This window comes from Manacus candei, unplaced genomic scaffold (assembly GCF_025592945.1).
Source record: "Manacus candei isolate 608988 ecotype Guabito, Panama unplaced genomic scaffold, ASM2559294v1 h1tg000084l, whole genome shotgun sequence".
Classification (NCBI taxonomy): Eukaryota; Metazoa; Chordata; class Aves; order Passeriformes; family Pipridae; genus Manacus; species Manacus candei.
This window is the reverse complement of record NW_026138132.1, coordinates 620,976-647,131: the sequence shown is the minus strand read 5'-3', so window position 1 is coordinate 647,131 and position 26,156 is coordinate 620,976. Positions and strand designations below refer to the sequence as shown.

General features: G+C 59.3%; 1 protein-coding gene across 5 annotated transcripts; it reads left to right on the top strand.

Moving 5' to 3' along the window:
* Positions 1-26,156, top strand: TACC1 (transforming acidic coiled-coil containing protein 1). 5 transcript variants are annotated; one of them, XM_051811986.1, is made up of 14 exons: positions 1-96; positions 6,855-6,967; positions 13,039-14,053; positions 15,077-15,112; positions 16,734-16,794; positions 16,998-17,196; positions 18,595-18,650; positions 20,177-20,299; positions 20,470-20,546; positions 20,978-21,021; positions 21,122-21,282; positions 21,518-21,624; positions 22,198-22,318; positions 22,792-26,156. In XM_051811986.1, exons 1-14 carry the CDS (start codon positions 26-28, stop codon positions 22,858-22,860), a joined length of 2,253 nt encoding a protein of 750 aa, XP_051667946.1. In that variant the 5' UTR covers positions 1-25; the 3' UTR covers positions 22,861-26,156. The 5 variants fall into 5 exon arrangements, with proteins under 5 accessions (XP_051667946.1, XP_051667947.1, XP_051667949.1 ...); XM_051811989.1 differs by lacking the exon at positions 1-96 and adding an exon at positions 6,014-6,269; XM_051811987.1 differs by lacking the exon at positions 15,077-15,112 and having other exon boundaries at positions 4-96.

The window sequence follows — 26,156 nt, the reverse complement described above, 5'->3', positions numbered from 1 at the left end:
CGGAGCGGCGGCAGCGAGCCCGGCCATGGGGGCGGCCCAGAGCCGGGACCCCCGGGAGCCGCGGGACCCCCGGGACCCCCGGGCCCCGCCGCGCCGGTGAGTGCGGGCGGGGGTGGGGGGCCGCGGGCCGGGCCGGGTCTGGGTCCCCCCCACGAGTGGAGCTGCTCCGGGCTCGCTGCGGTGGAGGTGGGAAACCAGAGCGTGAAGTCCTTGATCTGCGCGTTAACTTTCCCCTTTCCCCTTCCCTCTCGTCCTCCAGCCACACTCAGCTCCCCACCCAAGGGGGCCCAAAGCCCCCATCCCTGGTCCCAGCAGACCAGAGCTCCCAGCTGCAGCTCAGCTCAGGAGGGAAGTTGGGGTCCCTCTGTCCCCCGGTCTCGGGGTGCGGGGTGGGGACCAGGGAGAGGTGGGAGCTGGTTTGGGGTCCAGAGGCCAGGGTGAGGTGGGAGCTGGTTTGGGGTCCAGAGGCCAGGGTGAGGTGGGAGCTGGTTTGGGGTCCAGAGGCCAGGGAGAGCCAGGGCCGGGCTGGGTGAACTGCCCCCCACCAGCTGCTCCAGCACTGGGAACTGAAGGGGAGGCACTAGCTGGGATCAAAAGGAAAAGCATAAACATCTTATCTGGAAATCAACGAAAACACTTCTGGGAACAGAAATATTTCCTTTAAGGGGTGTACCCTGTGAGGCTGTTTGCAAACACCGGGCTCAGACAAGGAAAACAAGTGTGTTCTGCCCTTGTACCTGCTTGGTTCTGCCTTTATTTCCCTGCAGTTGTCTCTTATATAGACATTAGAGGTGTTTCCCAGTGGAAAAACCATCCCGGTGTTCCCTGTGTGTGCTGGAGCTGCTCCTTTCTGCCCTATTGGACTCAGCTGCTTCTCCTTCCCACCTGTTTGCTCCACCTTGAACAAACTTTGTTTTGTTTCTCCCACCCTTTGTCATCTCCCTGGCCCCTCTTCCTGTGCTGGCTGCTGTCCTCACTCCTCAGCTGCTCCCACCCCTGCTGGCACCCCATGTTATGGGCTGAGGCGCTGCCTGCATTTCTCAGAATCACTGAGTCCAGGGTAAAATCAGGGATCTAAGGCCTGACAAACACCTGATAAGAGCATTCCTGCTGCATGACATGGATGTTTTTAGCAAAGAGAGCAAAGGAATCGAAGGGGGAGTCAATAAGCCTCACAATGAAGGCAGATGCTTGTGTTCATCCGGCATCAGTGTGGAAATGGGGCTGGAAATCACGTAGCTGGAGCCTGTTCCTATTGAAATGAGATCGCACCCACACGAGCACATCAGTGAGATTAAGCTGTGGTTGGCGTTTTTAAAATGCTGGAATAGCAGAGCGCTCATTATCCCATCACCCCCTTCCAGTGCAGCCACAAATGTCTGTATTTATCCATTTGCTGGCAGTTCGGTGGGGAAAGGCAGCTGGAGCCCGCGGCTGGCTGCTGGTGCCCGGGCTCGTGTGTGACAGTTGTGTCCTTTGCTGCTATTTCTGTAGAGCTATTCTGATGGAACGCGCAGCGATGGGAACTGTCACATCCCGGGCTGGGAAGGGTCCCGGGGGAGCTCGGCAGCGCTGTCCCGCGCTGGGCACTGCTCTGGAGCTCCAGGGCAGGGCGCTGCCGCAGTGGGTGACAGCCCGGTTCCTGCTGCGCCCTGTGAGCTGGTGGCAGAGCCAGAGCAGGGAGGAGGTCGGTTTTGTCTGCCTTGGCTTCCAGGGCATTTGGTGTTGTGCTGCTCAGTCCAGGCTGTGTCCAGGAGTGTCCAGGCTGCGGCCCTGTCAAGGTCAGGAGAAGCAAAAGGAACGTGGGAACTTTTCTGTCGTGGATTTGGCCTCCCACGGTCCTGACTCGTCCCTCAGCAGTGGCTTCCTCACCTGGTGGGAACGTGCCTCTGAGCAACCTGCTCTAGTGTAAAGGTCCCTGCCCGTGGCAGGGGGTTGGACCAGACGGTCTTTACGGTCCCTTCCTACCCAAACCATTCTGGGATTCCTTGATCCTCCAGGCTGCTCCGTGGGCACTGGCTCAGCCCCAGGGCTCTGCTCAGCTGCCTCCCGTGCAGCATCCCCCGTGATCCCTCCGGAGGGTGCCCACGCATCTCCCGTGTTCCCCCGGGGACGGGGCGAGGGGTCGGGCTGCGGAGACCCCTCCTCTCCTGGGCTGCGGGGCGCTGCCAGCCCGCGGGCAGCCGCGAAGCCCCAGCCCCCCGTTCCCGGGGCCGGAGAGCTCGGCAGCCTCTGGAAACTCATCCTGGAGAGCCCTCTAGCGAGAGCAGCGCCCGCCCGAGCCCGCCGGGCTCCCGGGAGTGTCCCGGGATGCTGCTGCACCCCAGGGATGCTCCGGGGGGCTGTCAAACCCAAGGGATACGCCGGGATGCTCCGGGATGCTCCAGATGCTGACGCATCCAGGGGATGCTGATCCCTGATCGATAGAGTAGGGTGGGATAAAACACAGTAACAGAAAAATTCTGCTGGAACACCTCAGACCTTTTTGCCTGGAAGAGACAAGTGCTGTGTGGATAAAGTGCTGATGACAAGCTGTGAGGGTGATTTACACAGCAGTGTAATGTGGATTCACGTTTTATCCATGTGCTGATCTCTGAGCTGTCCCTTCCATCCCCTACTGTCCCCATGCTCTGTCCCAGGGTTGGCTGCAGGGAGCCTGACCCTGGTCCCCATGGGGAAGTGAAAGGCCCTGCTGTGGAGGAGCAGAGAGGCAGGAGCTGAGAAAAGGAAAGAAAACCCACAAAAGATCTGTTTCTCAGCTAGAAATGGCAGCACTGGCTGCTGTGCTGTGCCTAGAAAAGCCCCACAGCCAGAAATAGATCTTCTCCTGCCTTATGACAGGGCCAAGAATGGAAGCTCCAGGTGCATGCCTTCCTCTGGCCTGGGGCACTGCAGCTCCCAATGCCACAGGTGTGGCTGTGTGATACCTGTTCCACAGCGTTACACCCCACGCCCTCCCCGGGGACCAAGGTGTGGTGACAGTGGGAGGAACTGGACATGCTGTGTTTCTAGGATGTGAGGCCAGGCAGCAGCACTGCTGCCAGACGGCCAGGAGGAAGTTCACCCCAATATAAAAGCAGGGAAAGTCTGTCTGGGTGCAGAGCTATTACCCCTGGATGCAGCTGGCTTCTTGCAAGGATCAGCACGAGCAGCCGAGCAAGGTTTTGCATCTTTTTGCAGGCTCTGCGATGCCAGAGCTCTTCCAGCTCCAAAATCTTGGGGCTTCACCTGTCATCTGTGTGGCAGGGGTTGCTGCTCTGCCCCTCCCAGAAAGCCCAGGCACTGTGTGAGCCGTGGGTGGTTTCTAGGTCATTCAGTGCTGCTGCTGCTGCCAGAGGCATCCACGGGCTGCACATTGCCTGTCCCTGAGCCACTGTGTGTGTGCAGGGCTTGGCACAGTGAAGTCCTGTGACAGCAGTGAGGGAGGTGACAGAGGTGCCAAGGACAGCCCGTCCAGCTGCTGCCTGTGCAGGCTGCACCTCTCTGTGTGGATGGCAGCTGCTGGCAGGTGTTTTTGAACAGGTCAGCATCCTCCCTGCTCTGCAGAGATGTGTTTGCTGACTGTGCCAAGCAGCATTTGGCAGGCAGAACCCTCAGTGTGACTGACAAAGTCAGGTTATCTCCTTGGCGGTGGTTTGCAGCCAGCGGTGCTGCCAGGCTGGGTCAGGTGCCAAGCTGGAAAATGCCACTCGAGGCATTTTCTTAACTGCTCATCAGGAACAGCAAGTGGAAGCAGGCTTTGCTCCTGCACTGCTCTGATATCTTCCTGCAGCTGGCACGGTGCAGTCTTGCTGATCCTGTTCCTGCGGCCACGCTCCTTCCCCCAGGTGGTGGGTGGGAGCAGGGGCTCCTCACTGGGCACACCGCACGTGTGCAGCCTGCACAGGGACAGATCCTGCTGATTTCCTCTGCTCCTGTGCCCCAGTTCCCTCGTCCAACAAGTGGGGGGCTGCAGGAGTCAGCCTGTGCTTTGCCCTTCGCCTGCCACAGCTCCTTCCCCTCTGCAGCGGAGGCGGCTCATTCCTGCTGCTGTGCCAGCCCTGCTGCTGCTCCTGCTGCAGTCGTGTTGCTCTTCTCCCTGGGAGGTCCCTGGCAGAACCCATCAGCTGGTTCAGAGCATGGCTGCACTGTCACTCAGGCTGGTCCTTGGGATCAGCAGGAGGTGGGAAGGAGGAGCAGGAGGAGGAGGAGGAGGTCAGGCTGCAGCACGGCTCTCGCTGAAGATCTCCTTACGTAAAACTCATCTGCAGAAATCAGCTGTGCCACTTCGGAGCGGGGAAGTGGGCTGTGCTCTGCTCACGGCAGCTGCAGGCAACAGGATGTTGAGGTTCTGCTTTTGCTTGAGCCTCGTGGTTCTTGGCTGAGCGTTGATACGTGTCGAGTGGTCCCCTCTTACTTGGTGTCCTCTGTGCAGCAGTGGGGGGTGTGCAGGACCCCTTGTCCCCGGGACTTGGGGGTCTGGGGGGCAGTGTGGTGCTTGGCCAAGGTGTTCCCTGGGGCCTGTGCACTGTTCCTGCCACTGACCTGCGGTGGGAACCGGCAGCACCTCAGCTTTGGCTCACCCAGGGGAATCTTTGGGGAAGTTTGGAAGTGTTATGACAGGGGGTAAGAGGTTTTCTTTGGCAGAGTCTGGACAGTAAAGGCACGCAACAATGACACATATATTTAATAAGGACACCAAGAGATGGAAGCCTGGGAGAAAGGATGGCTGCAGGGAGGTTATTTGAGATGCTCCACAGTGAGGAATGAGCCCTTTGAAGCATCCGACAGAGGCTGGTGTCAGAGGCAGCCAGACCAGATGGACGGGTCTGCTCTGCCCCAGAGGCCTCTCTGCTCCTGCAGAGGCATTCCCGGCTCTCAGAGCTGGGTGATGATTCACAGGGAAGCACCGGTCCCTGGGCTCAGCCTGCCACGTGAACTCTTGGTCTGGTCAGCAAGGGCCAGCAACACTTCTCTGCAATGGGCTGGGCTGGTTTCACACCAGGACAGTTGTCTGCCCTTTCCCAGGTCATCCCTGAGACCTGCTGCCAGGAGTGGGGTGAGCCAGTTGGGGTTCTGGGGAGCTGCCAGCGATGCTGCTGCCAATGACAGATCTGCTGCCAGAGCCCCGGACATTCCTCGCTGTGCATCAGAAACATTATCCTCCTCTCTCTAGCAAGTGTGTGGGAGTTGATGAATTTGGGCGTGGGAGCCCTCGTTAGGGGGAAAGTTCCTGAGGGAAAGTTCCTGAGGGAGGCCAGCATGGTTGATTTCTGCGGGAACTGCCGGCTGTTATTTTTAAACAACAATAGTTTAATAAATAAATAAACTTGCTGCCACGGAAGGATATCGCATCAGCCAGGGCTGTTGAGGCCGGTATTTCCTTGGAAAATGGAAGGGGCAGGTGTGTCCCTTCCCTCTGCCCCTGTCTCCCTCTGTGTGGTTCCTTGGCACTGGGAAGCCCCCTTCCTTAGGCAAGGCTTCCCAAGGCGGGTGAGCCTTCCCAGTGGGAGCCACTCTTCCTGGGGGGAGTGAGGATTCCTGGGAGCTGCTTGCACCCCAGGGCAGTTGCCAGCCAGCGTGGGGTCTTCTCTGGCATGCCCAGAGTGGAAGGAATCTGCGTCCTGCCGTCTATGTGACAGCACAGGTGCAGCCCAATAAATGTGAGATGAACTGAGGGGGATCGGGTTTCACAGTCCACTGCCCCTCGCGTGGGGGGTTCCTGTGGCAAGGGGGCAGCAGGGCAGCCCGGGGGGGGATGACAGCGACTTTGGGCAGAAATAGGTGAATTTGTGAGTTCGCGTGGGAAAGGAGAAGAGAGGCGGCTGTCGGCCCCGGCCGGGCGGGGAAGGGGTTCGGGGACGCTGCCCCGCATCCCCCCCAGCCTCCATCCCCGCGGGCGGGGGGTCCGGCGGAGGCAGCGGGGGGGCGCGGGGGCCGGTCCCTCCCGGCGGGCGGTGCCGGGGGCGGGCGCTCCCCGCCGCCAGTAGCGCGGTGCGGGGGCGGGCGGCCCGAGCGGAGCGGGGCGCGATGGGGGCGGCGGCGCGGCCGCAGTGAGCCCGGCGGGGAGCGGAGCGGGGAGAGGAGCGGGGAGCGGCGCCCATGGCGTTCAGCGCCTGGCAGATCCTCTCGCCGGTGCAGTGGGCCCGGTGGACCTGGTCGGCGGTGCGGGGCGGGGGCAGCCCCGAGGAGGGGGACGGCGGGGCCGGTGCGGCCGAGGAGGAGGAGGAGGAGGAGGAGGAGGAGGAGGACCAGGACCCTCCGGCGGGGGGCTCGGCCCTCAGCTTCAGGCAAGTGACCCGCGGCCCCCTCCCCTGCCGCTGCCCGCCCGCACCCACGCGGGACGCCCACGCGCGGCGTGCGGGGCTGCGGGCGCGTCCCCCCGGCCCTCTCTCCCCACCCGCCCCTCGCTGCCCGCTCGCTGCCTGGCTGCCGGGGGTCCCGCATCGCACCGCGCCGGGGGGCTGGGGAGGCCGGGCCGGAGCCGGGCGCTGCTTCTCGGAGGATGCCGGGGGGGCACAGGGTCGGGACGGCCGGGCTTCTTCCCGCGGCAGCCCCCGGAGCGGCGGGGGAGATGCTGCGGGGGAAGGCGCTGCGAGGCTGCGTGTCCTTGGAGGCCCGCGGTGGATGCTCAGCTCGGGAATGACCTGGCAGACGCCCTCCCGGAGGTCTGGGGGCACGCGGGGGGCTGCTCACGATGATGTTTCACCTGCTCTCCCCTTTCCGTTTGTCAGCGTGTCCCGCCGGACAGGAGCGAGCGGCCGCCCCGGATGCCCACGGCCCTGCCGGCCTGGCCGCACACGTAGGCGGCGTGGAGGATTTCGGAGGTAGCCTTGAAAGCAGTAATTCCTCACTCTTTTCCCCCCCCTCGGCAGCTCGGACTCCACTGATAATTTTGAGACCCCTGAAGCAGAAACGCCGACCTGCTCGCCACTAAAGGAGTTCTGCGAGCCGCCGGGATCAGCAGAGCCCGAGGTCGGGAGCCCAGGTAAAGAGCCGGCGTGTGCCTTCTGCTCTCGGTGCTGCACTCCAGAGGCTGAAAGGCAGGGTGGGGTCAAGGAGGCAAAGTTGCTGGCTTTGAATAACGCCTGCCACATTTTTTGTGGTTAATGGCCTGGACGGTTCAAATGCCGGGGCTGGGCTGGGTGCTCCGCAAAGGCTGTGATGAGCTGATCGGGAGGAGCCCGAGGATGTTGTTAAATCATTTTGGCAGTTAAACGTCCCTCTGCCACTCTGCCCGCAGCCTGGGGGCTGCCCCCATGCTCCTGGCTGGTGGGAGCTGCCTCATGTGTGCCCCTGGCTCTCGCACAGGAGCTGCCGTGGTGCTGGATTTGTGTCCCCCAGGCTGGTCAGTGGTGGGGGTTTCATTACATGGTCCATTTTTCCCTGGAGTTAGGTGCCAGGTGTCCTTCCTCTGTGGCTGTTGTTAAAGATGAGAAAGCTCAATGCTGCTAAGCCCCGTTTTTGGAGAAGTTGTGGGGGATCTGCTGTAAACACATGGGGTTTTCTCTGCCAGCAGTCCCGAGCTGTTGCGGGTTTATCCTTGTGTCCCACACTGCTGCTGCTCCCCTGGGTTGGCTCCCCATTAGCCTGTGGTGTTTTGGGGTCCACCTGCCCACTGTCTCTGTACCCTCCTCTCCAGGGGGACGTGCTGGTGCCCGTGGCTGAGCTCGGTGTTTATCTCTGTTTTCATGCTGGGAGGAAGCTTTGAAGCTCCACCACCAGCACCGTTGCAGCAACCACTGGAGGTTATCGGGGCAGGGCAGGGAGGAGACCTCCCCTTCCCTCTGTTCTCAGTAGGGCAGGGTGGCTGGGCAGTGTCAGGGTGTCCGTGAGCCCCCAGGGGGGTCTGGGGGAGAGAAGCTTTTCTAAGGTGTGAGGCAGCACGTGGTGGGCCTGGAAGTTCAGCACAGGCTGTCCTGGGCATCCCCTGCCCTCTCCTGCCTCCCACTGCTGTGGGCCCTGGCATGCCACGTGCAGTGTGCTCGCAGCAGTGGCTGGGAGCTTTTTGTAGGGCTGGTTTTGGAGCATGTGGGTTTGATCCAGACCCTGGGTCATTCCGTGCAGGAGCCCAGGTACTGTAGATTGTGGCAGTAACGGGATGCCATGGCTCACCATCTCCTGTGATGTTGTTCTGCTAATGGGATGGATCTGGGTGCTCACCCACCCCTGTGGAAAACACAGGTTTGTTTGCTGTGATGGAGAGAGCATTCAGTTCATGCTTCCGATGATCACAGCTCTTGGAATAATCCTTCCCTTTTAAGAAGGGATGATAGAGGCATCTTTACTTTGGGGATAATGTCTGGGGAGGGGGAGAAGGAGATAAGGCTTTCCTAGAAGGTAGGAGGATATTTTCTGCCAAAGCTCAGGGAAGTGCATTGCCTCATTGTCCAGGGTGTCCCTGTCCCTGTGTGTGCCTGTGCCCCTCGTCCTGGGACGAGCAGCTCCTGCTCAGCAGCGAGGGAGAGGCTGCTCCTGCACACAAAGCTCCCAGTGTTGTGGAGCCGAGGGGATGATCTCCAGCAAAAGCTGTTTTTCTGTGCTGGCTGGTGGAGAGCAGGATGTTGGAACCAGCAGAGCCAAACTGTGGTGCCACCGCACCCGGCTCTGGCCCCTTCCTGCCCACATTTCTGGCTGCGGCTCTTCAGTGTCTCTGGAATGGTGGAGGGAAGGGATTGCCCAGATGCAGATGTGTTTGCAGTGTGCAGAGGCACCCCGGGGTGTTCCACCACCTTACCAATGTAATCTGTACATTAAGACCTCATCTTTGTGATGCTGCATCACAGCAGCCCGTGCTCTTCCATCTGGCTGCAGCTCGGGAGCAGCAGTGGGAATAAATGCCTGGATGGAGGCAATCCAGTGTAATGGCTGCTCGTCTGCACCGAGGCAGCTGAGCTGTCACCCACAGCAAGAGCCACTGCCCTGCAGCCCCTGGGGAATAGCTGCTGGCCACGCTGGGGTGCGTGGGGGCAGTGCCAGAGCAGGACCTGCGGGCAGGCGCGGCATTCCCGGCCCGGAGGGACAGCGAGGAGCAGGCACTGCCTGCTGTGCAGCTGCAGTCTCACCCTGCCTGGGAACAGATGGGTGAGACAATGTGTAAGGCAGAAGCCGTGACTCCAGGGCTGGCTGCTCCACACACAGCCAAGAGGTGACCTGGGTGCGTTAAACCCTGGTCTTGGGGACAAAACTCCAGCCCCAGAGGGGGCTGCGGTGAGGCTTTATGCCCACTCAGGATCACTCAGAGAGTTTCCTCTTGCTGCCTCTCGTGGTGGGGGCTGTAATTCTGTCCCGTTCTTGCTCAAGTTATCCCCGGTCACCTGCCAGCAGGTATTTTGCACGAGGAAATGAGCAGGAGCAGCAGGTCTGGAGCTGTCAGTGCTGGGAGCAGCTCGCTGGCTCTCGCTGCCGTCACCCCGACACGGGGCACGTGTTTTCCGGTGCGTTCGCGGCGGCAGCAGCGTTTGCCGGTATGCTAATTCTTAACAGAATGGATTTAAAAATAGATCAACGGCTGTTAAACACCAGCGGAAAGCCAAAAGAGGAAAGGAGTCGTTGGTGACGAGGGCTGAGCTGGATGCAGGGGCAGATATCCTGTGCTGGGCCGGGGGAGTGTGTGACTCACGGCGGGCACCGCACCTGGGCCCAGTCCGGGGCTCGGAGAGTGGAGGGGCTGTTCCTGCCCACGCTTGGCTCGTGGGGCTGCACAGGGATGGTGGGGCTGCACAGGGATGGTGGGGCTGCACAGGGATGGTGGGGCTGCACAGGGCTCGTGGGGCTGCACAGGGCTCGTGGGGCTGCACAGGGATGGTGGGGCTGCACAGGGATGGTGGGGCTGCACAGGGATGGTGGGGCTGCACAGGGATGGTGGGGCTGCACAGGGATGGTGGGGCTGCACAGGGATGGTGGGGCTGCACAGGGATGGTGGGGCTGCACAGGGATGGTGGGGCTGCACAGGGGTCGTGGGGCTGCACAGGGATTGTGGGGCTGCACAGGGATCGCTGCTGCTTCGCTCGGCAGCCGCCCATGGGATGGAGAGGGCGCCGAGCCTTTGCCTTGCGGCGCTGCCGCTGCCGAGTGTTCCTGGTTCGTTTGAGGGAGCGAGGGATGGTGTGCTGGAAAGCTGTTTAAGTCGGTGTTTGTGTTTAATTTCAGCCCAAGGAAGGCAAGCAAAGCAATTATAATGCACAGGCACAAAGTGCCTATTACCACGGTGCCAGACTGTCCTGACTGTTTTTCTTTAAAGAGTATAAAATCTTCATTTTCACTTTGTGGCATCCCCTCCAGGTACCTGCCTGGACCAGGAGCAGGTTTGCAGCCCACGCACGGCTGGGACAGTGGTTGTTCTCGGGGATCCAGCATGTCCTGTGCTGGGTCTGTGTTTGGGACAGATCCCAGGATCACTCTGTGCCATGCTGCTGGCAGTGTCCGTCTGTAGCTGGGACTAAACTGCCTCCACCTGCCAGGCACCATGCCAGAGGTGGAACAGGAGAGCCCAGGGTCACCTTTAAAGGATGCTGCAGGAAGGCATCTGCTGGGATGCCTGTGGAAAGGGCTGGTCCGAGGGGGAGAGCTGTGTGTTGTGGGTGGCTGCCAGGCTGCCTTCTCCTGGGGTCCCGGGGGGCATTCAGCACAGGTTTGGACCAAAAGGAGGGTTGGAGCAGTGACAGGGCTGGGGGGCAGCAGCTGGAACTGGGGGACACTGGTGGTTTCCAGGAGCTGGTTTGCAGGCAGGAGCCATGAGTGCAGGGAGGACGTGCAGAGCCAACACGGCTGCTCACAACGTGACTGCCCGGGGCTGGCGGGAGCTGCGCTCGCTTCAGGATGTGGGAGCATTCCGAGGAGGAGCAGGGAGAGCCACAGGCAGCGTGCTGGGGCTGGGGAGGGCTCTGGGGGGGCCAGTGCTGCACTGAGGTGTGCTGGGGCTGGGGAGGGCTCTGGGGGGGCCGGTGCTGCACCGAGGTATCGCTGTGCTCGTCCCCAGCCCTGCCAGGCAGGGGCTGGAGCGCAGAGCTCTGCTCTTCCCAAGCCCCCCAAGGCCCTTCAGGTCACCGGGCTCTGCATCCTGTGTAATTGTTCCTGCAGGAACCTGCGCTCCCATCGTGCTGCGTTGAAGGCAGAGGAAATGCAGAGGGGGAGGAATGGAGGGAAATGGAGGGAAAACTCCCCCGAGCTCGCAGGAGGGGTGTTTCTGCTGCAAAAGATTTCCAAAATCATAGGCAAGCACCTGAGCTGCTCTTCGCCCACACCTCCCAGTGTATCCCAGTTCCTCAGCTCCCGGACTGGCTGAGTGGATGGGCTGTTCTGTGGAAGGGGATGGAGCAGCCGAGCTCTCTCAGGTGCAGAAAACAGGGAATCACGAAACTGGAAAACCTGGGTGGGTGGCTCTTCTGATTTTGATGACAAAATGGTCGTTCTGAGCAATGGCCACATGTGCCATCGCTCCTTCCCTCCCCGCCCTGCAGACACCACAGCACAGGGAGGTGGTTTGCGTGCCGACTGCTTGTTATTCAAGAAGTAATTACTCATTGCTTGGGTTAGAAACCAGGATGGGCTCATGTCTGTGAGAACGGCGGCTGCCAAACCTTCCACTGGGAACGCAAAATGCACTTAAAAGGTCCTTTTGCCCCGACTTTGAAGCCTGTTCTTCTGTTCAGGGCTGTCTCAGGGAGGCTTCAAACATCTGAGCAACACAGCAAGTGTAATGGAGTTTTCTTTGGGGTCTGTTAAGAAAGTTTTCCTGGTTCCTAATGATGGGAAGGCCTGGCAGGCGCTGCCTTGGACTGGCTGCACTCCAAGTACTCATCCACTGGATTTGTGTTTACTGATGCGTTTTCTGGGGCATCAAGGCAACATCTACTTGGAGGGAGCTTTTTTTGCAGTCAGAGGGAGCGTTTTTGCAGTCTCAGGGAGCACACAGACCCTCATGATTCATTTCCATGGCTTTTAGCATCCTGGGGATCAATTATGCAAACCACGAGCCATCAGCTGAGTCAGGATCGTTGGCTCCATGTCCTGGGTTAGCCTCAGGACCAGATATTTGCCTGATGCACTCTTCCTCTGCCAGGCTGTGACTGTGTCACCAGCAAACACGAGCTGGTTGCAAATGCCTGGTGATAGGAAAAGCCTTTCCCAGGGGATGTGCTCAGGGCTGGGGGTTGGCATTCCCTGGCACAAGCTCTCCATTATCCAGGCTGCTCTTCACAGCCAGGTTTTCAAACCAGTTTGGTCCTTGGGCGAGCACTGGTTCCATCCTGCCCTTGGAGGGTTCAGCTGGACTGTGCCTCCCCAGAAAGGTGCCTGTGAGAGCTGTGGGTCCTACACGCTCCCTGATGGGTGCTGGGCACCCCATTCTGCCTCATCACAGGAGCCTGGGCAATGGTCCCTGGTTGGGGTGCAGGGGAAGAGGTACAGGTGAGCTGGGCAGAGCCTTGGCACACCAGCACCACCGTCCTGGCTCTGGGAGCTCAGTGGGTGCAGCTTTCAGGATGCCTCAGTAGATAAAGGTTCTCTCCCCCATCCCTTGATAGCAAAGAAAAGATTAAACAGTAAAAGGATTGAGGGGAAGGGATCAGAGTAATAGTGATTAAGTCATGGATCAGGATTTGTGATTAGGAGATGCTGACAGCAGTGTGGAGAGCCTGGCGTGACTGCAGCAGGATTTCTGCAGGTGAAGTCAGTTTGCATCTGGCAGCTTCCCCCTGCCTGGTGCACACCCAACTCTGCAGCCCCGGTACCGGGGGGTGACCCCCAAATCCCCCCTGCAGCCCATTTCTGCTTCTTCTTGAGCACACCATTCCATTCCCCTTCTCCCTGGGGCCTGCTTATTCATATTTCATAGTGCTCTCTCATGTTGTGCTTCCCTAAACACTCCTTGCTAATTTTTAACTCTCTGCTCAGGTGAGAAGCGACTCTGTCATCGGGCAGGAGGGAAACTGAGTTTTGAGTCAGTGGATTCTCCACAAAATCCGAACCTGGAGCAGCTGTGAGGAGGGGACAGAAACCCTCCTGCAAGGGGGTGCACTGCAGGTCGAGGTTTAACCATCTCCTTTTATTTTTCAGAGCCAGGTGACCATGGTGACCTGCTGGTAGGGGAAGCCTGCCTGGGCAGCTCTCCTGTGAAGCACCCCAAAGATGAGGCTCAACCGGAGACTGGAGCCCCCAGAGCCAGCTCAGATGCTGAAGGGGACACTGACCCCGACAACTCATCCCTGACACAGCCTCTGGCCGGGCAGGGCTGCAGGGCCAACTCTGTGCCCACTGCAGAGCCAGCCCTGGTGCCCCATGCGGGCACAGCCCCCGGGGAGTGGGTCATGTCAGGAGGGGACGTGGCAGACGCTGGCACGGGGCTGGTGGAGCTGAAGGCTGATGCCCTGGCCCAGGACCAGCTTGGGAAAGGGAAAACACCTTCGCTGGGGAGGAAAACAGAAGGAGCCACAGAGGAGACCCCGATGCCCCAAACATCCCACCAGCTTGAGCCTGAGCAGTGCGACAGGAGCGTGAACCCCGCTGGGGCAGGGAACTGCCAGCTGCAGAGCTCTCCCCTGGCAGCCCCATGCCATCTCCCCCATCCCAGAGAGCTGGGGGGGGACCCAGCCCCAGAGCCCACAGGGCAGGTCCCAAACCCCGAGGCTGGTTTTACGGAGGTGGGAGAGAGCACAGAGGCCAGGAGAGCTTCACCCAGGAGGGGCAGCAGGATCCCAGCCAGCAAGCTGACACCAAAGAGACACCGAGAGTCCCCCAGGAAACCAGCTGAGGATGCAGAGAGGGGTCCCACGGAGCCACCACCACCCCGGGACTCCCCCCAGCTGGGTCCTGGTCACAACTCCCTCAGTGGCAGCTCAGCACTGCAAAACTTACCAGCTCCCCCCAAGGGCTCTTACCAGTTTGACCCCGATAACTTTGACTCTGTGGATCCATTCAAGCCCACCAAGACACTCGCCAGCACTGCCCCCGACTCCTGCTCCGCTGCAGATAACAGCCTCAATGAAATCCTCGAGTCTCAGACGCTGGAGGCGCAGGACGATCCCCTGAAAGGCAGAGACTCCCCCAAGAAGCCCAAGTCACGCCTGATAACGTGAGTGCTGGTGTGCATGGAGCCGGTGCTGCGGCCCCCTGAGCAGGCAGAGCCGTGGTGCTGGTGGTGCTGGTGGTGATGGTGCTGGTGCCGATGGTGCTGGTGCTAGTGCTGGTGGTGGTTCTGCTCCGGTGCCTTCTGAGCAAGCCCAAAATCCCACCGTGCCCCTCAGGTTCTGCTGCTGCCCCTGTTTAATCCACCCCTTGTCCTGGCGGAGGGACAGGTCCCCTCTCCCTGTTGTGAGGAGAGGGACAAGTGTCCTGCAGGGGTGCCAGTGTCCTGAGCCCCGGGCAGAGTGGGGAAGGCTGGATTGGGACCTGCTTGCAGGATCACCTCTTTGGAAACCCCTCGGGAGTCCAGCTGGTGGGTGCATGTGTGGTGTCAGAGGAAACCTGCAGTGGAGGCTGGAGCCGGTGGGTTTGCTGGCTCACAGGAGCTGCTGGACATGGGTGTGTCATTGGTCAGGTGTTGCTGGGACACTGTGTGAGCTGCCACTGGATTTCTGTGTTATTTCAGGGGAAGAAAACAGGTTGGACAGGCAGACCGTTACCCTGCCATCCAATTCTCTGGTGGGAAAACTAGAGAGTGGGTTTTTACAGAGAGAGAGAAGCCTCGCGGGCGGAAATCAGGCTGTGTTGGATGTTTTTGTCCTGGAAATACTTTGCAGAGAGTGGATACAAATTTTCTGAGAGCTGGTGTTCCCACATGTGGCTGCGGGCGAGCAGAGCTGACGGAGAGGGGAAGCAGCAGGGAATTCTCTGCTCCCTCTCCATCCCTTTGGAGCAGTGTGGGCAGCTCTGGGTGCTCAGCGCCCTGGCAGTGAGGTCTGTGGTTGGATCTCACCCCGCTGCTGTGGAGAGCAAATGCAGGATCAGAGCATCCCGTGTGTGTGTGCCTTCCCAAAGACTGAGCTGGGCAGCTCGCTGTGCTTCTCCAGAGCAGAGTTAACATCCAGGTCTTTTCACACGCTCTTCTTCTCTCCATCTGTCCGTCTCTCTCCCTGTCCGTGCTTTGGTGCGTCAGGACTACTGAGCAAGTGAAATTTCTCTGTTTTCTGTTGTAAGTACTCTCTCCTGTATTCCTTTTCTTTTCCTTTGCTGTTTTTGTCCTCTCCCTGGGTGTGTGCTGGCCCAGTTGTCTCCATGGCATGCCGGCTCCTCCTGCCCTTTGACTTGTGCTCTCTGCTGTCTGGTTTGTGTCCCGCACCCCTCGGCCGGGTCCCCGGGGCAGCTTAGCCTGGCAAGTGCCTGGGAGTGAGGGAGGAGAGGAGAGCTGAGCTGAGCTGAGCTGCACCAGAGGCCTGTGCTTGCCCTCACAGCATGCACCTTGCAGCATCTTTTGGTGGTGGACAAGTGCTCACAACCTTCAGCTGATGGAGGGGGAGCAGGTTTGTGTGCAATCCAGAGCTGTCGTCTTGGTGCTGGGGGGGAACTCAAAGCAGGTGATGTGATAACCGTGGTGCAGGAGAGGGCACAGGGCAGAGCGAGTTTGGCTGCTTGCAGCAGGGCACGAGGGAGGAGAGCAACCCAGGTGATTCCTCGGTGAGAGCCAGGAGTGCATGGCAGCGTGCAGAGGAACCTCGTGGGCCGTGCCACGCCGTCGCTGTGCTCTGCTGCGCTTGTGTGCGAGGGGGAGGCTGGAGAGTGCAGTGGGTGGGGGCCACTCCCTAAACCTGGGAACAGCTCAAGCCTCTGACCGTGTCCCCACGATGGGGAGTGCAGTGTCTGGGGCCAGGATCCCTCCCCGGGTCCCTGCAGGGGCTGTCACAGGAGCTGTTCCAGCTCAGCGAGTGGCTCCCGGGTGGTCAAACGTGGCCACGAGCCTGGGAGATCACTGAGTGTGCACTGAGAGGGGATGAGACGCAGGAGGAGAGCTTGTGTTCTGCCACCCACATTCCCTCTGGGACTGTCCCTCCGCTGCCTGGTGCTGCTCAAGGTGCTGATGCCCGGTGTGTTGGGATGCAGCTCTGCCTGGAGTCCTGCGCAGGCGGCCTCCGGATGGGTGTCTCGAGGAATGTGGGATGAAGTTCCAGGGAAAGCTTCCTCGCTGGAGGGCAAGGGGACCACCTGCAAGACCCACCTGGGCTAAACTTCCCACCCACAAGGCCCTTCTCCATGGGACAGTGTTTGCTCCAGGTGGAGTGTTCATTCGAGGCACGGTGCATTGCCCCGGTGCTCTCCCACCCTCTGCCCCGGCTGCACGGGTCTGACTCACTTGGGAGACGTGTGGATGCCGTGGAGAAGTCCCAGACAAACCTCCAGCTGCAGGGACAGCCTGGAAATGGTTCTTCCTGCAGAAAATCAACAGCCACTGAGGCCTCAGGTGCCGTTGCACTGGATGCACGGGGCGAGGGTGCAGCGAGGGAAATCCTTCTCCTCGGCAGTCGCCTCTCTCGCCGCCGGCCCCTCGGGGTCCTTGGTCCACTCCTTACCTTCCTCAGGAATAAACACCTCACAGACAAACCCAACCGCTCTGTAGTCGTGTCTTTTGTTTGCCTGTTCCTTCTGTTCCTTCCAGAACTTGCTCTGCCTCGGTGTTCCCGGGTGAGTGGGGTGCTGGCACGCGGCGGGTGCAACGCTGGCGCTGGGGCTGCCTCCCCCTGCTTGGGCTGTCCCACACACGCCCCCGCCTGCCCCAAACCCCCCCAGCCCCCCTCAGCCGCTGCTTCTCTCCCCCACAGGAGCGGCTGCAAGGTGAAGCAGTACGAGGCAAAGCCCCTGGTCCTGGATGCCAGCGCTCAGGTACGTGGGGTCCCGGCCCCGGAGCTGCATCTTCTCCATGGGCAGGTCCTGGTGGGAAGGGAGGGAGGAGGGCTGGTGGGGAGCAGCTTGTTGGTGGATTTTAAGCCTTCCATGCTTCCCATGGAGTATCCAGCAGCTCCTCTTGTGGCCTGATCCCCCTGGATTCGCCCAGTCCTGCTTAACTGTGCACCTTGATCATGCAGGAGGAAGGAGTGTTGATCTCAGAAATCCCAGATGTTGCAAATAGGGATGGACGTGCCACTGATGAGGAGAAGCTGGCCTCCACCACCTCCGTGCAGAAACTGGCTGGGCTGGACAAGAAGGCTGAGCCAGAAGATGACCTGGAGTACTTTGAGTGCTCGAATGTCCCTGTGCCCGCGGCGAAGCAGAGACCGGAGGCAGGTAAGGAACAGCCCCTCTGGGAATGCACCCTGCCTGCACCCAGGGAACCTGCCCTGTCCCCCAGGCTGCAGGATCCATGCTCAGAGCCTGTGCCAGGAGCAGAGCTGCCAGGACTCAGTGTCCTGGCACAGGAGCTGTGGTTGATGGAGATCTCAGTGATGTTACAGAGACCCCGCTATTGCTCCTGGAGGAATTCCACTGTCAGTCTCCCATGTAATTAGCCTCTCTGACCAAGCCATTACAAAATAATTAAAAGCCAGGTAACATGACATTTAATCAATAGCCAAGCCCTAGGTGCAAGCAGGAGAGATCCCCACAGGAGGTTTGCAGCCCTCCCCTCTGCAGGGAGCCATTAATCATTTCTCCTATGGCTGTGCTGCTCTGCCAGCTCCAGGGAGAGGAGAATGGTCCTTTGTCCTCAAGGGAGGAAAACCTGACAGCCAAGAGAGAGGCTGGGAGGGTTTATTTATTGCTGTTGATCTCAGAGGCCAGGCAGGTGCATGGGCTGGATGTTGGCTGCAGGGACAGGGTGGGAGCTGTGGATGCAGCCACTGGTCAGGGTACAGGGATAAATGGAGGGAAACAGTGGGAAATCTGCAGTCACCAGCATTTTGTTACCTCCTTCCTTTCTGAGCTGGGCTCTCGAAATACATTGTTCTCTGCCCAATACACGTCTGAACCATGTCTGCAGTTGTGTGAGTGAGGTCCATAAATTACCCCTCATGCTGTGTGAGGCAGCACCATGGCAACAGGGCAGGGTGTCCCTCCTTCGGGGCAGGGTGTCCCACAGGACAGGGTGTCCCATGCATTGAGACAGGAGGAGATGTTCTTTATCTCCTCTCTGTTGCCAAGAACAGCAGGGGCCTTGTGGCAGCTCCTTTGGAGGGTGTTGGGACCAGCTGGCTTGGGCTGAGGCTTGTGCTGTTCAGAGTGGTCTGAGCAGCTGGTCCAGCCCAGGGATGCATCCTGCCCAAGTGCAGAATGTCTCGTGCATCTTCCCCCTCCTCAGCCACTGTGGTCTCAGGGAAGGACTGCCATGGGTGGCAGCCATGGGGACATGGGCACAGGCTGGACTGCCACCAGAGGGGAGTGTTGGTTTCCAGTCCAGAGAGTGCAGGAAGGTTGGCAGGGTGCAGGAGATGGCACTTGGGGACAGGGTTTAATGGTGACCTTGGCTGTGCTGGGGGAATGGTTGGAAAAGTCCTCAATGGTCTTAGAGGACTTTTCCAATGAGAACAATTCCATGCAAGGGCAGGAGCTGGGGGCAAAGAAGCCTTTGGGAGGGGAAGCTCAGGGGATGGAGAGGCTCAGGGGTTCCCTCCTGCCCCCTGGAAAATCTTCACGTGTCCGAGGGTCCTGTTTCCAAGTCAATAAAAGGTTGTGTTTCCTTGTCTTTAGGCTCTGAAAAGGAGATCTGCAAGCAGATGGAAAAGGACGGGCCTGGCATCTTCCCTGTGAGTGCCTCTCGCTTCCTCCTCTCTGAAATGAGTTTCTTTGGGAGGTAAAATTCTTGACAAGCCCACGCAGGGACTCGATAAAAATAGCGGAGATTTCCTGGCAGGCCTGGAGGAGCCTGGCACAGGCTGATCCCTCCTGGGTGGGCGCTGGGGGTGGGAGGGAGGGAGGGAAGGAGGGGGTGATGCTGGGGATGGGTAGGGCTGGTGCAGAGCCAGGGATGTGCTGGGGAATGGCTGAAGGACAGGGAGGGGGCAGAGGAGACCACGGGGAGGGCACAAGCTGCTGGACATGGGCTGTGACTCACATGGAGAGTCCAGGGCTGGCTCTGATGGCCTGTCTGTGCCAGTGCCTTCTCCATGGGATCCTCAACCACTGTGCTGGGGAAGGCAGCCAACAGCAGAGATGGGGGATTAATGAAGAAGCCCTGGCTTTGCAGCCCCCCTGACCCTGGCACCCCCACAGTGGCAACTCTGTGCAGGGGCACCCCCGACGTGCCCCAAGGAGCCCCAAGACTCCTCCACTGCTGGGGGACCCAGTGCCAGATTAGCTGTCCCTGGCCAAAGCTGCTCGAGGTGACAAGCAGATGACAATGAGATTAGCAACATCAGCAGAACCAGCTTCTCTGAGACAGATTTAACTGTGCTGAGCCCCACAAGGACATCAGGCAAAGTGAACCGTTTGTTCTGTGCCCTGGGCAGTGTGGTCAGGCCTCAGTCCCACAGGCAAACTGGTTCCCAAAGGCACCTGCAGGTGCTCAGGTGTGCACCTGCTTTTGGGAGATGCTGGGGGAGGTGACTGCCAAACCACACCAGGCTGAACCTCCTCAGTGTTGGGGTGCCTGGACCCCAAACTGCCCCCATGGGTGGTCCTGGGGGACTCCCACCACTGGCCATGGCTGCAGCAGGGCTGGGAGGGCCACGAGGGGCTGGGTGTGCTTGGATTGAGCAGCAGCCAAAGCACTGGGGAGGAGGGAAGGGGAGAAGTGCTCCAGTGCTCTGGTTTCCAAACCAGGAGGAGCAGGCTGCCTCCTTCCTCCGAGCACTTCTCTATTTATGGCCTGGCAGCCCGTTCCCAAGGAGATGAGTGCACTGACTGCAGGGCTGTCACTGGCTGGGTGATGAGAGCAGGAACAGGCGGTGGTGTCAGCCCAGCTTGGAGGAATGTTTCTGGAGACCTGTCAGGCTGCAGGACCCCCTGGGGAAGTGATGGGGCCGGAATCCAGGCAGGAATTGGTGCCTGGGCCACAGGGCTGAGCCTTCCCCCCAGTTTGGTCTCTGTGGCTGCAGCACTGGTGCTCAGGAGCTGGGCTCTGGGAGGGGAAAGCAGTGAATGATGTGGGTACAACCACCCCAGCCCCTGTAGGGGCACCCATAATGGCAACAGGCTCTGGGTTGTCCATGTGTGCAGGAAGGGAAGTTCAGTGCCTGAGCAGAGGCTGGTAAAATAGGGGAGAACACTCCAAACAGGGGAGGTGGGGTGAAAAGACACTTCCCGTGGCATCCCAGCTGGGTGATTCCCCCAGGACAATCCCGGGCTGTGCCCCCCGGACAAGTGCCCCGGCGTGAGCAGGAGCGAGGGTCCCCTGGACGGCATCTGCCTCAGCGAGTCCGAGAAGACGGCCGTGCTCACGCTCATCAGGGAGGAGGTAACAGCCAGGGCCCCCTTCCCCGGGGCTGCCCCTCCCCAGACCCCAACCCGGCCACTGCCATGGGGGGAGCAGGGGCAGCACCACTCTGCCCTGGGGGGGTTCTGGTCCCCTGCGTGGGGAAATCCCCCCGAGCACGTCCCAAGGGTCCCGTGTCTGCTGCCACCCAGATAATCACCAAGGAGATCGAGGCCAACGAGTGGAAGAAGAAATACGAGGAGAGCCGGCAGGAAGTGCTGGAGATGAGGTAGGGGCCATCCCCTCCACGTGTGCCCCTGGCTCCGGGGCTCTGGGCATTCCCGGGCATTCCCGGCGGGGGGAGGCAGGGCGGGATGGGATGGGATGGGATGACACGGGATCAGCATCACCAGGGTGGGATGTCTCGGGAGAGATGTTCTCTTTGTGCCGGTGCCGTGTGGAGCCTGCTCGTTCCTTTGTTGTGGGAATAAAAGCCCATTAGCTGTGCCAGCCCCGGTGGCAGCAGCAGAGGGGGGGTCTCAGCCTGGAGCAGCAGTGATGGGGTCACAGCCCCGACATCTGGGCCCTGTGGCCACGCTGCTGTGGGGCTGTGGTGGTGCTGGGGGCCCCCATGGGGCAGGTTGATGCCAGCAGAGCTGGAGGTGTGTGTCCACAAAAAACTGCAGCCTCTCACCTGCCTTTTTTCTTTCTTCCTTCCAGGAAAATCGTGGCTGAGTATGAGAAGACCATTGCCCAGATGATAGGTACTGTGCTGTCCCCTGGCCAGGGGTGTGGGGCAGGGAGTGGCTGCCACAGCCATCCCTGCACGGTCACTGTGTCCTTGTTGTTTGTTCTCCACCACAGAGGATGAGCAGAGGACCAACATGACATCTCAGAAGAATCTGCAGCAGCTGACGATGGAAAAGGACCAGGCTCTGGCAGACCTGAACTCGGTGGAGAGGTCCCTGTCGGATCTGTTCAGGAGATATGAAAATCTGAAGGGTGTCCTGGAAGGCTTTAAGAAGGTCCTTACCTTGGGTTCCCCTCTGTCCCTGCAGCCCTGGTCCCTGGACACAGGGTTGCCATAAAGCCACACTATATCTTGCCATGCTGCTGAGCTGGATAAGGGGCTCCAGCATAAGGCAGAAGCTGTTTCTATTTAAAGCCTTTATTTTTACACTCAGAACAGGATCTATCATCCCATCAGAGCAATGTCTCTGTGCCCAGTCCCAATGTAGATGGATGTACTTTCTTTTCCAGAATGAAGAAGCTCTGAAGAAATGTGCTCAAGATTATCTCACCCGGGTCAAGCAGGAAGAGCAGCGATATCAGGCCCTGAAAGTCCATGCAGAAGAAAAATTGGACAAGTAAGGTCATGCATGAGATTGCTGGGTGCTTCAGTACTTGTAGGGCAGCAGCTCCACTCACTTTTCAGAGGCTGGAAGGCAGGAGCTGAACGGTGTGAAAAGCTGCATTTTACAACCTCAGGCTCAAGTGACTCTTAAGGCAGCACAAATCCCTGAATGCGTTCTCTGATCTCCACTTATTTATTTTTTAATGGAGAATCTGAGGTTCACGGTCTATTTACAGTCACTTACCAAGTTCCCCTGTTTCAGAGAGCTCCTGTTTGTGGTGTGCAAAGAGGCCACACAGCCCCAGGGCTCAGCTGATGAGCAGGAGCTCACCAGCACATTGTAGCTCTGAGCCAAGTTGGTGAGGAACTGGTTTAGTTCCGCTCTGAGAGAGCAGAGTTTCCTACAGGAGCTTGGGGGAGCTGAATTAATCCAGTTTCATCCAGCTCCCACACGGGAAAGCCACCTCTGGTGCATCCGGGAGGACACGAGCAGGAGCCGGGCTCTGCTGATGCCCCAGGCTGTGCCGTGATGCTGCTGCCTGTGCCCAGAGCTGAGCAGCATCCCCCTCTCTCCACCCCCCTGCAGAGCCAACGAGGAGATTGCCCAGGTGCGCACGAAGGCCAAGGCGGAGAGCGCGGCGCTGCACGCGGGGCTGCGCAAGGAGCAGATGAAGGTGGAGTCCCTGGAGAGAGCCCTCCAGCAGAAGGTAACACGCCTGCCCCCCTGCCAACCCTGCCAGCCCTGCCAGCAGTGCCTTTTGCTGCCCTGAGCATCCTGGTGGGGTTGGAGGCGTCCTCCAGATTTTCGGCCCAGGAAGAGTTTTGTGGGTTTAGTTTTTGGGGTGTTTTTTGTTCGCTTGGGGTTTGGGGTTTTTTTTTTTGTGTTTTGTGGGGCTGGTTTGGTTTTTTTGGCAGAACGGGCAGAGCTCACTTAACGTGTGCCTGCTGGCAGAGATGTGGACTGGGCACAGCGTGGTGGGCTGGGGCTGGGCAGCTGCAGGTCTCTGCAGCACCGGGGTCTGACAGGGATGAGGAGGGGTCTCCACGGTGCCTGGATGCACAGAGGAGCTGTCACAGGGGCAGGTCTAGGAGCTGGCTACCCTTTCCCACACAGGCTCACTGGCAGATGGGACCAGGTGTTATCCCCCACCAGAGTCCCCAAGGTCTGCTTTCCTTCCAGAACCAGGAGATCGAGGAGCTGACCAAGATCTGTGACGAGCTGATCGCGAAGCTGGGGAAGTCAGACTGAGCCCCCCGCCCTCGCCCAGCACTCTGCACTTGGCTGCTTTTCTCGTGACGTCGAGCACCTTGCCTTACCCCCAGGGCCCCCCGCAGCGAAGAACACGCCTCCAGCTGCCCCCCTTGGCTGCTGGACCCGTGGCTCCCCAGCAGAGCTGCTCCCCTTGCTGTCCCTGTCTGCTTCCCACAGCTCCGGGACTGGGATCCCTGTGGTCAGGCTGGGAATTCTGCGGTCACCCAGGCTCTGTGTGTCCCTCCCAGGGCCTGCTGTGCTGTCCCTCTGCACCAATGCCACCTCTCAGCTGGGAGGTGACACCTCAGGCTCTGTCCCCCCTGGCTGGGCTGGGTCTAGTTGTGTCCCCACCACTCTCTGTTCACTTACTGTCCTCACATGCTCAGCTGCACAGGTTCAGCCACGTGGTAGGTCCTGCCCTGGGATGTGGGTGATGCCAGGGCTGGACCTGCTGGCTCTTGCACTGGGAAAGGGGACCTGGCACAGGCGTGGCCGGTCTCTGGTTTGTGGGTGAAGCACAGCACAGCCCGTCCCTGTCCCTGGCCGTGCCGGCCTCAGAGGAAGGGAGCCAACATCTCTGCATTCGTGCACTTTATGAGCATTTATGGGCACTCACTCAGGCTTTCTGCTCACTCCTTCCAGCCAGGCACAGCCCTGCTGCATGCCTCGATCCCCCCAGAGCACCAAAACAGGCACGTGGCCAGCAGGAACCTCAGTCCTCTCAGAGGAGAGTCCGGGTGAGGGGAGGGAGGGGGCTGCTGCACCAAGGGGTGTTTAGAAACAGGGGAGATGTTGGTTCTGGGGGGCTGGGACTGCCTGTCCTCCCCTGGGTGACCCGGGGTTGGACGTGGGCAAAGCCCAGGCTGTTGCTGTTGGCTCCCTGTGCCGTGGCGAGGTCAGGGCACTGCTTCAGAGGCTGTAGGAGGAAGGAAGCAGAGCCTGAGCTGCCCCACGGCTCTGCTGACTGAGAGCTTTTCCAGAAGGGCAGAAGGAGCTCAGTGCTGCCCTGGCTCCCACTGCTGTCAAAACTGCCCTTACAGCACTGAATATTAAGAGGACCCAACAAAACCCAGCCTTTACAGGCACAGGCAGATCCAGACACTAAAATACCCTTTGAAATCTGCCTGGATGCAGCCCAAAATCTGACTTTCTGTGCAGGCAGGCTGCCCACTGTGTTCCAGGGGCAGAGTTGCTGAGGTTGCCTGTGCACTGAGCTGGGAACTGGGGGACTCTGGGGTGACACAACGTGTTTAAATCCCTTTGTAGATCCCGTGTGTGCCCTCCTGGTAGTGCCATTATACGAGCCAGCCCTCCCTGGTGAGTTCTGGCACTGTTCCCCCCGTGCAGTGCCGCGTTTCCCTGGCTGTGGTGCCCTGGGAGCAGCACTGGGTGCCCAGCCTCGGGCAGGGACTGGTGACCTGTGTGTGTGCCACGGATCAGGGTGAGCTGTGGGTTGTGGGCACAGCCCCCCCAGGGTCAGGGCAGACCCATCCCCTCCTGCAGGAGGCAGATTGATGGGATCGGGAAGTAGCTACAGTTGTGGATTCTCTGCCTTGAATGGGTAGTCCTGAAGTGTGAAATAAGGGAAATATTTGCAGTTTGGACTGTTTCCTGCCCAGCCTGTTGAACACTTTCACAAACCTTTTTGCTGCTACGTTTTTGTAACAGAATTGAGCTCTTTTCCTTCTATTTTCTATTTCCCTGTGTTGAGCATGCAGAGCAAACACCTGTTTAAGCCAGAGCCATACACTTGATTATATTTTATTAGTTATATAATGTATAGAGAGAGTTTATTATACACCTAAGCAAAGATGCCAGCAGCCTGCCCCAGCATGCAGCCTCCCAGCCTGTTCTCCAGGCTCCCAGTTATCCCAGTGATGGGCTGGTCACTGTGTGATGGGAAGCCAGTGGCTGACACCACTCAGAGCTGTGTACCTGTGGCTTGTGCTGGATATTCACCCTTTGCACAGTTGACAGGAAGAGCCTTTCTTTCCCTCTTTTTTCTTCCCCTTTGACTCCCCACGTGTCCCTCTCCCAGGCTGGTGGAGAAGCCTCAGTCCTACGATCAACAAAGACTGTTTCTGTTCCACCTGTGGGATCTGATAAAGCAAACACCTGAGACCCAGGGGTTTCTTGGGCAGTTGGGTTTTTGTCTTTGCAGCTCTTGAGGAACTGGAGAGCAGTGTTGGTGGAAGCAGTGTTGGTTTGGGGCTGGTTTCTGGTGTGGCACACCAGCTCACTGTTCTGCCCACAGCAGTTCCCAAGGTGCCGTGTGAGGCTGGGGGTGTGAGGCTGGGGGAGCCCCAGTGCAGGTCCCAGGTAGGGATGCAGCTGCCCTCAGCCTCCTGCTCTGCTCGGGGCCGTGCTGCTCGTGTGCTGGCTTGGCTCCAGTGTCACAGCCTGAGGTTGGTCTCTCCTCGGGGTGCTGCTCTGGCCCTCGGAGCCTGCAGGTAATTGCAGAAGTTTGGGTTTCACCACTGGGCACTTCCCCAGAGCCCTGACCTGTGCAGGGCGTGGTCACTGCTGCAACCTTCTCCCCCTGGGCTGCCTGCAGAGCAGGGCTCCACCGTGATCCCCTGCAGGGCAGAGTCCTCCACCCCTCCTGTCCCTGCTGCCCGGTGCCACCCCGTCCTGCTGCCTCCCTCCCCTGGTGCTGTCCATCCCTGGGCCTGTCCACACACACCCCAGCCTGGGCAAAGACGATTCCTAAGGAATGATTTGTTAACTGTAATATGGTTACAGTTACATGTGTATAAATACACACGTAATGGGTATAGTTATATGAAACAGAAGGGGGTGTTTGCAAATGGGCAGGGCTGTTGTATCCCACGGGCCGCGCCCCCGAGTGCCAAGACCAGCACGGGAAGGGCCGGTCCCCACGCGTGGGGTCACAGCCTGGGTGTGTTTGTCGTGTGTTCCTCGCAGTAGAGTTTAAATGCCCCTTTCTGGCAGTGACAGGCCCCGCCCGTGTTGCTCGTTGCTCGTGCATTTGCCAGCAGATCTGTCTGTAATGAAGTGCCAACCCCCAGCCACCGATGGCTTCCCCTGTCCCCCCCAGTGTGACCCCCCAGGCAGGAACCCCCTCTGCTCTGACCCCCACCCTGCTGCTTCGTGCCACCCGTGTAACTGCCATGGCCATCAGTTTTATATGTATGATAATTTCCCTTTTATATGTCAGGTAAATATTTGTAAGAGTTATACTCACACAAATGAGATTATTATAATGATTACTAATATATTTTTTTTCCATGTTTCATTGCCTGAGTAAAAATTGTGTTTATCACCTCTTGAAA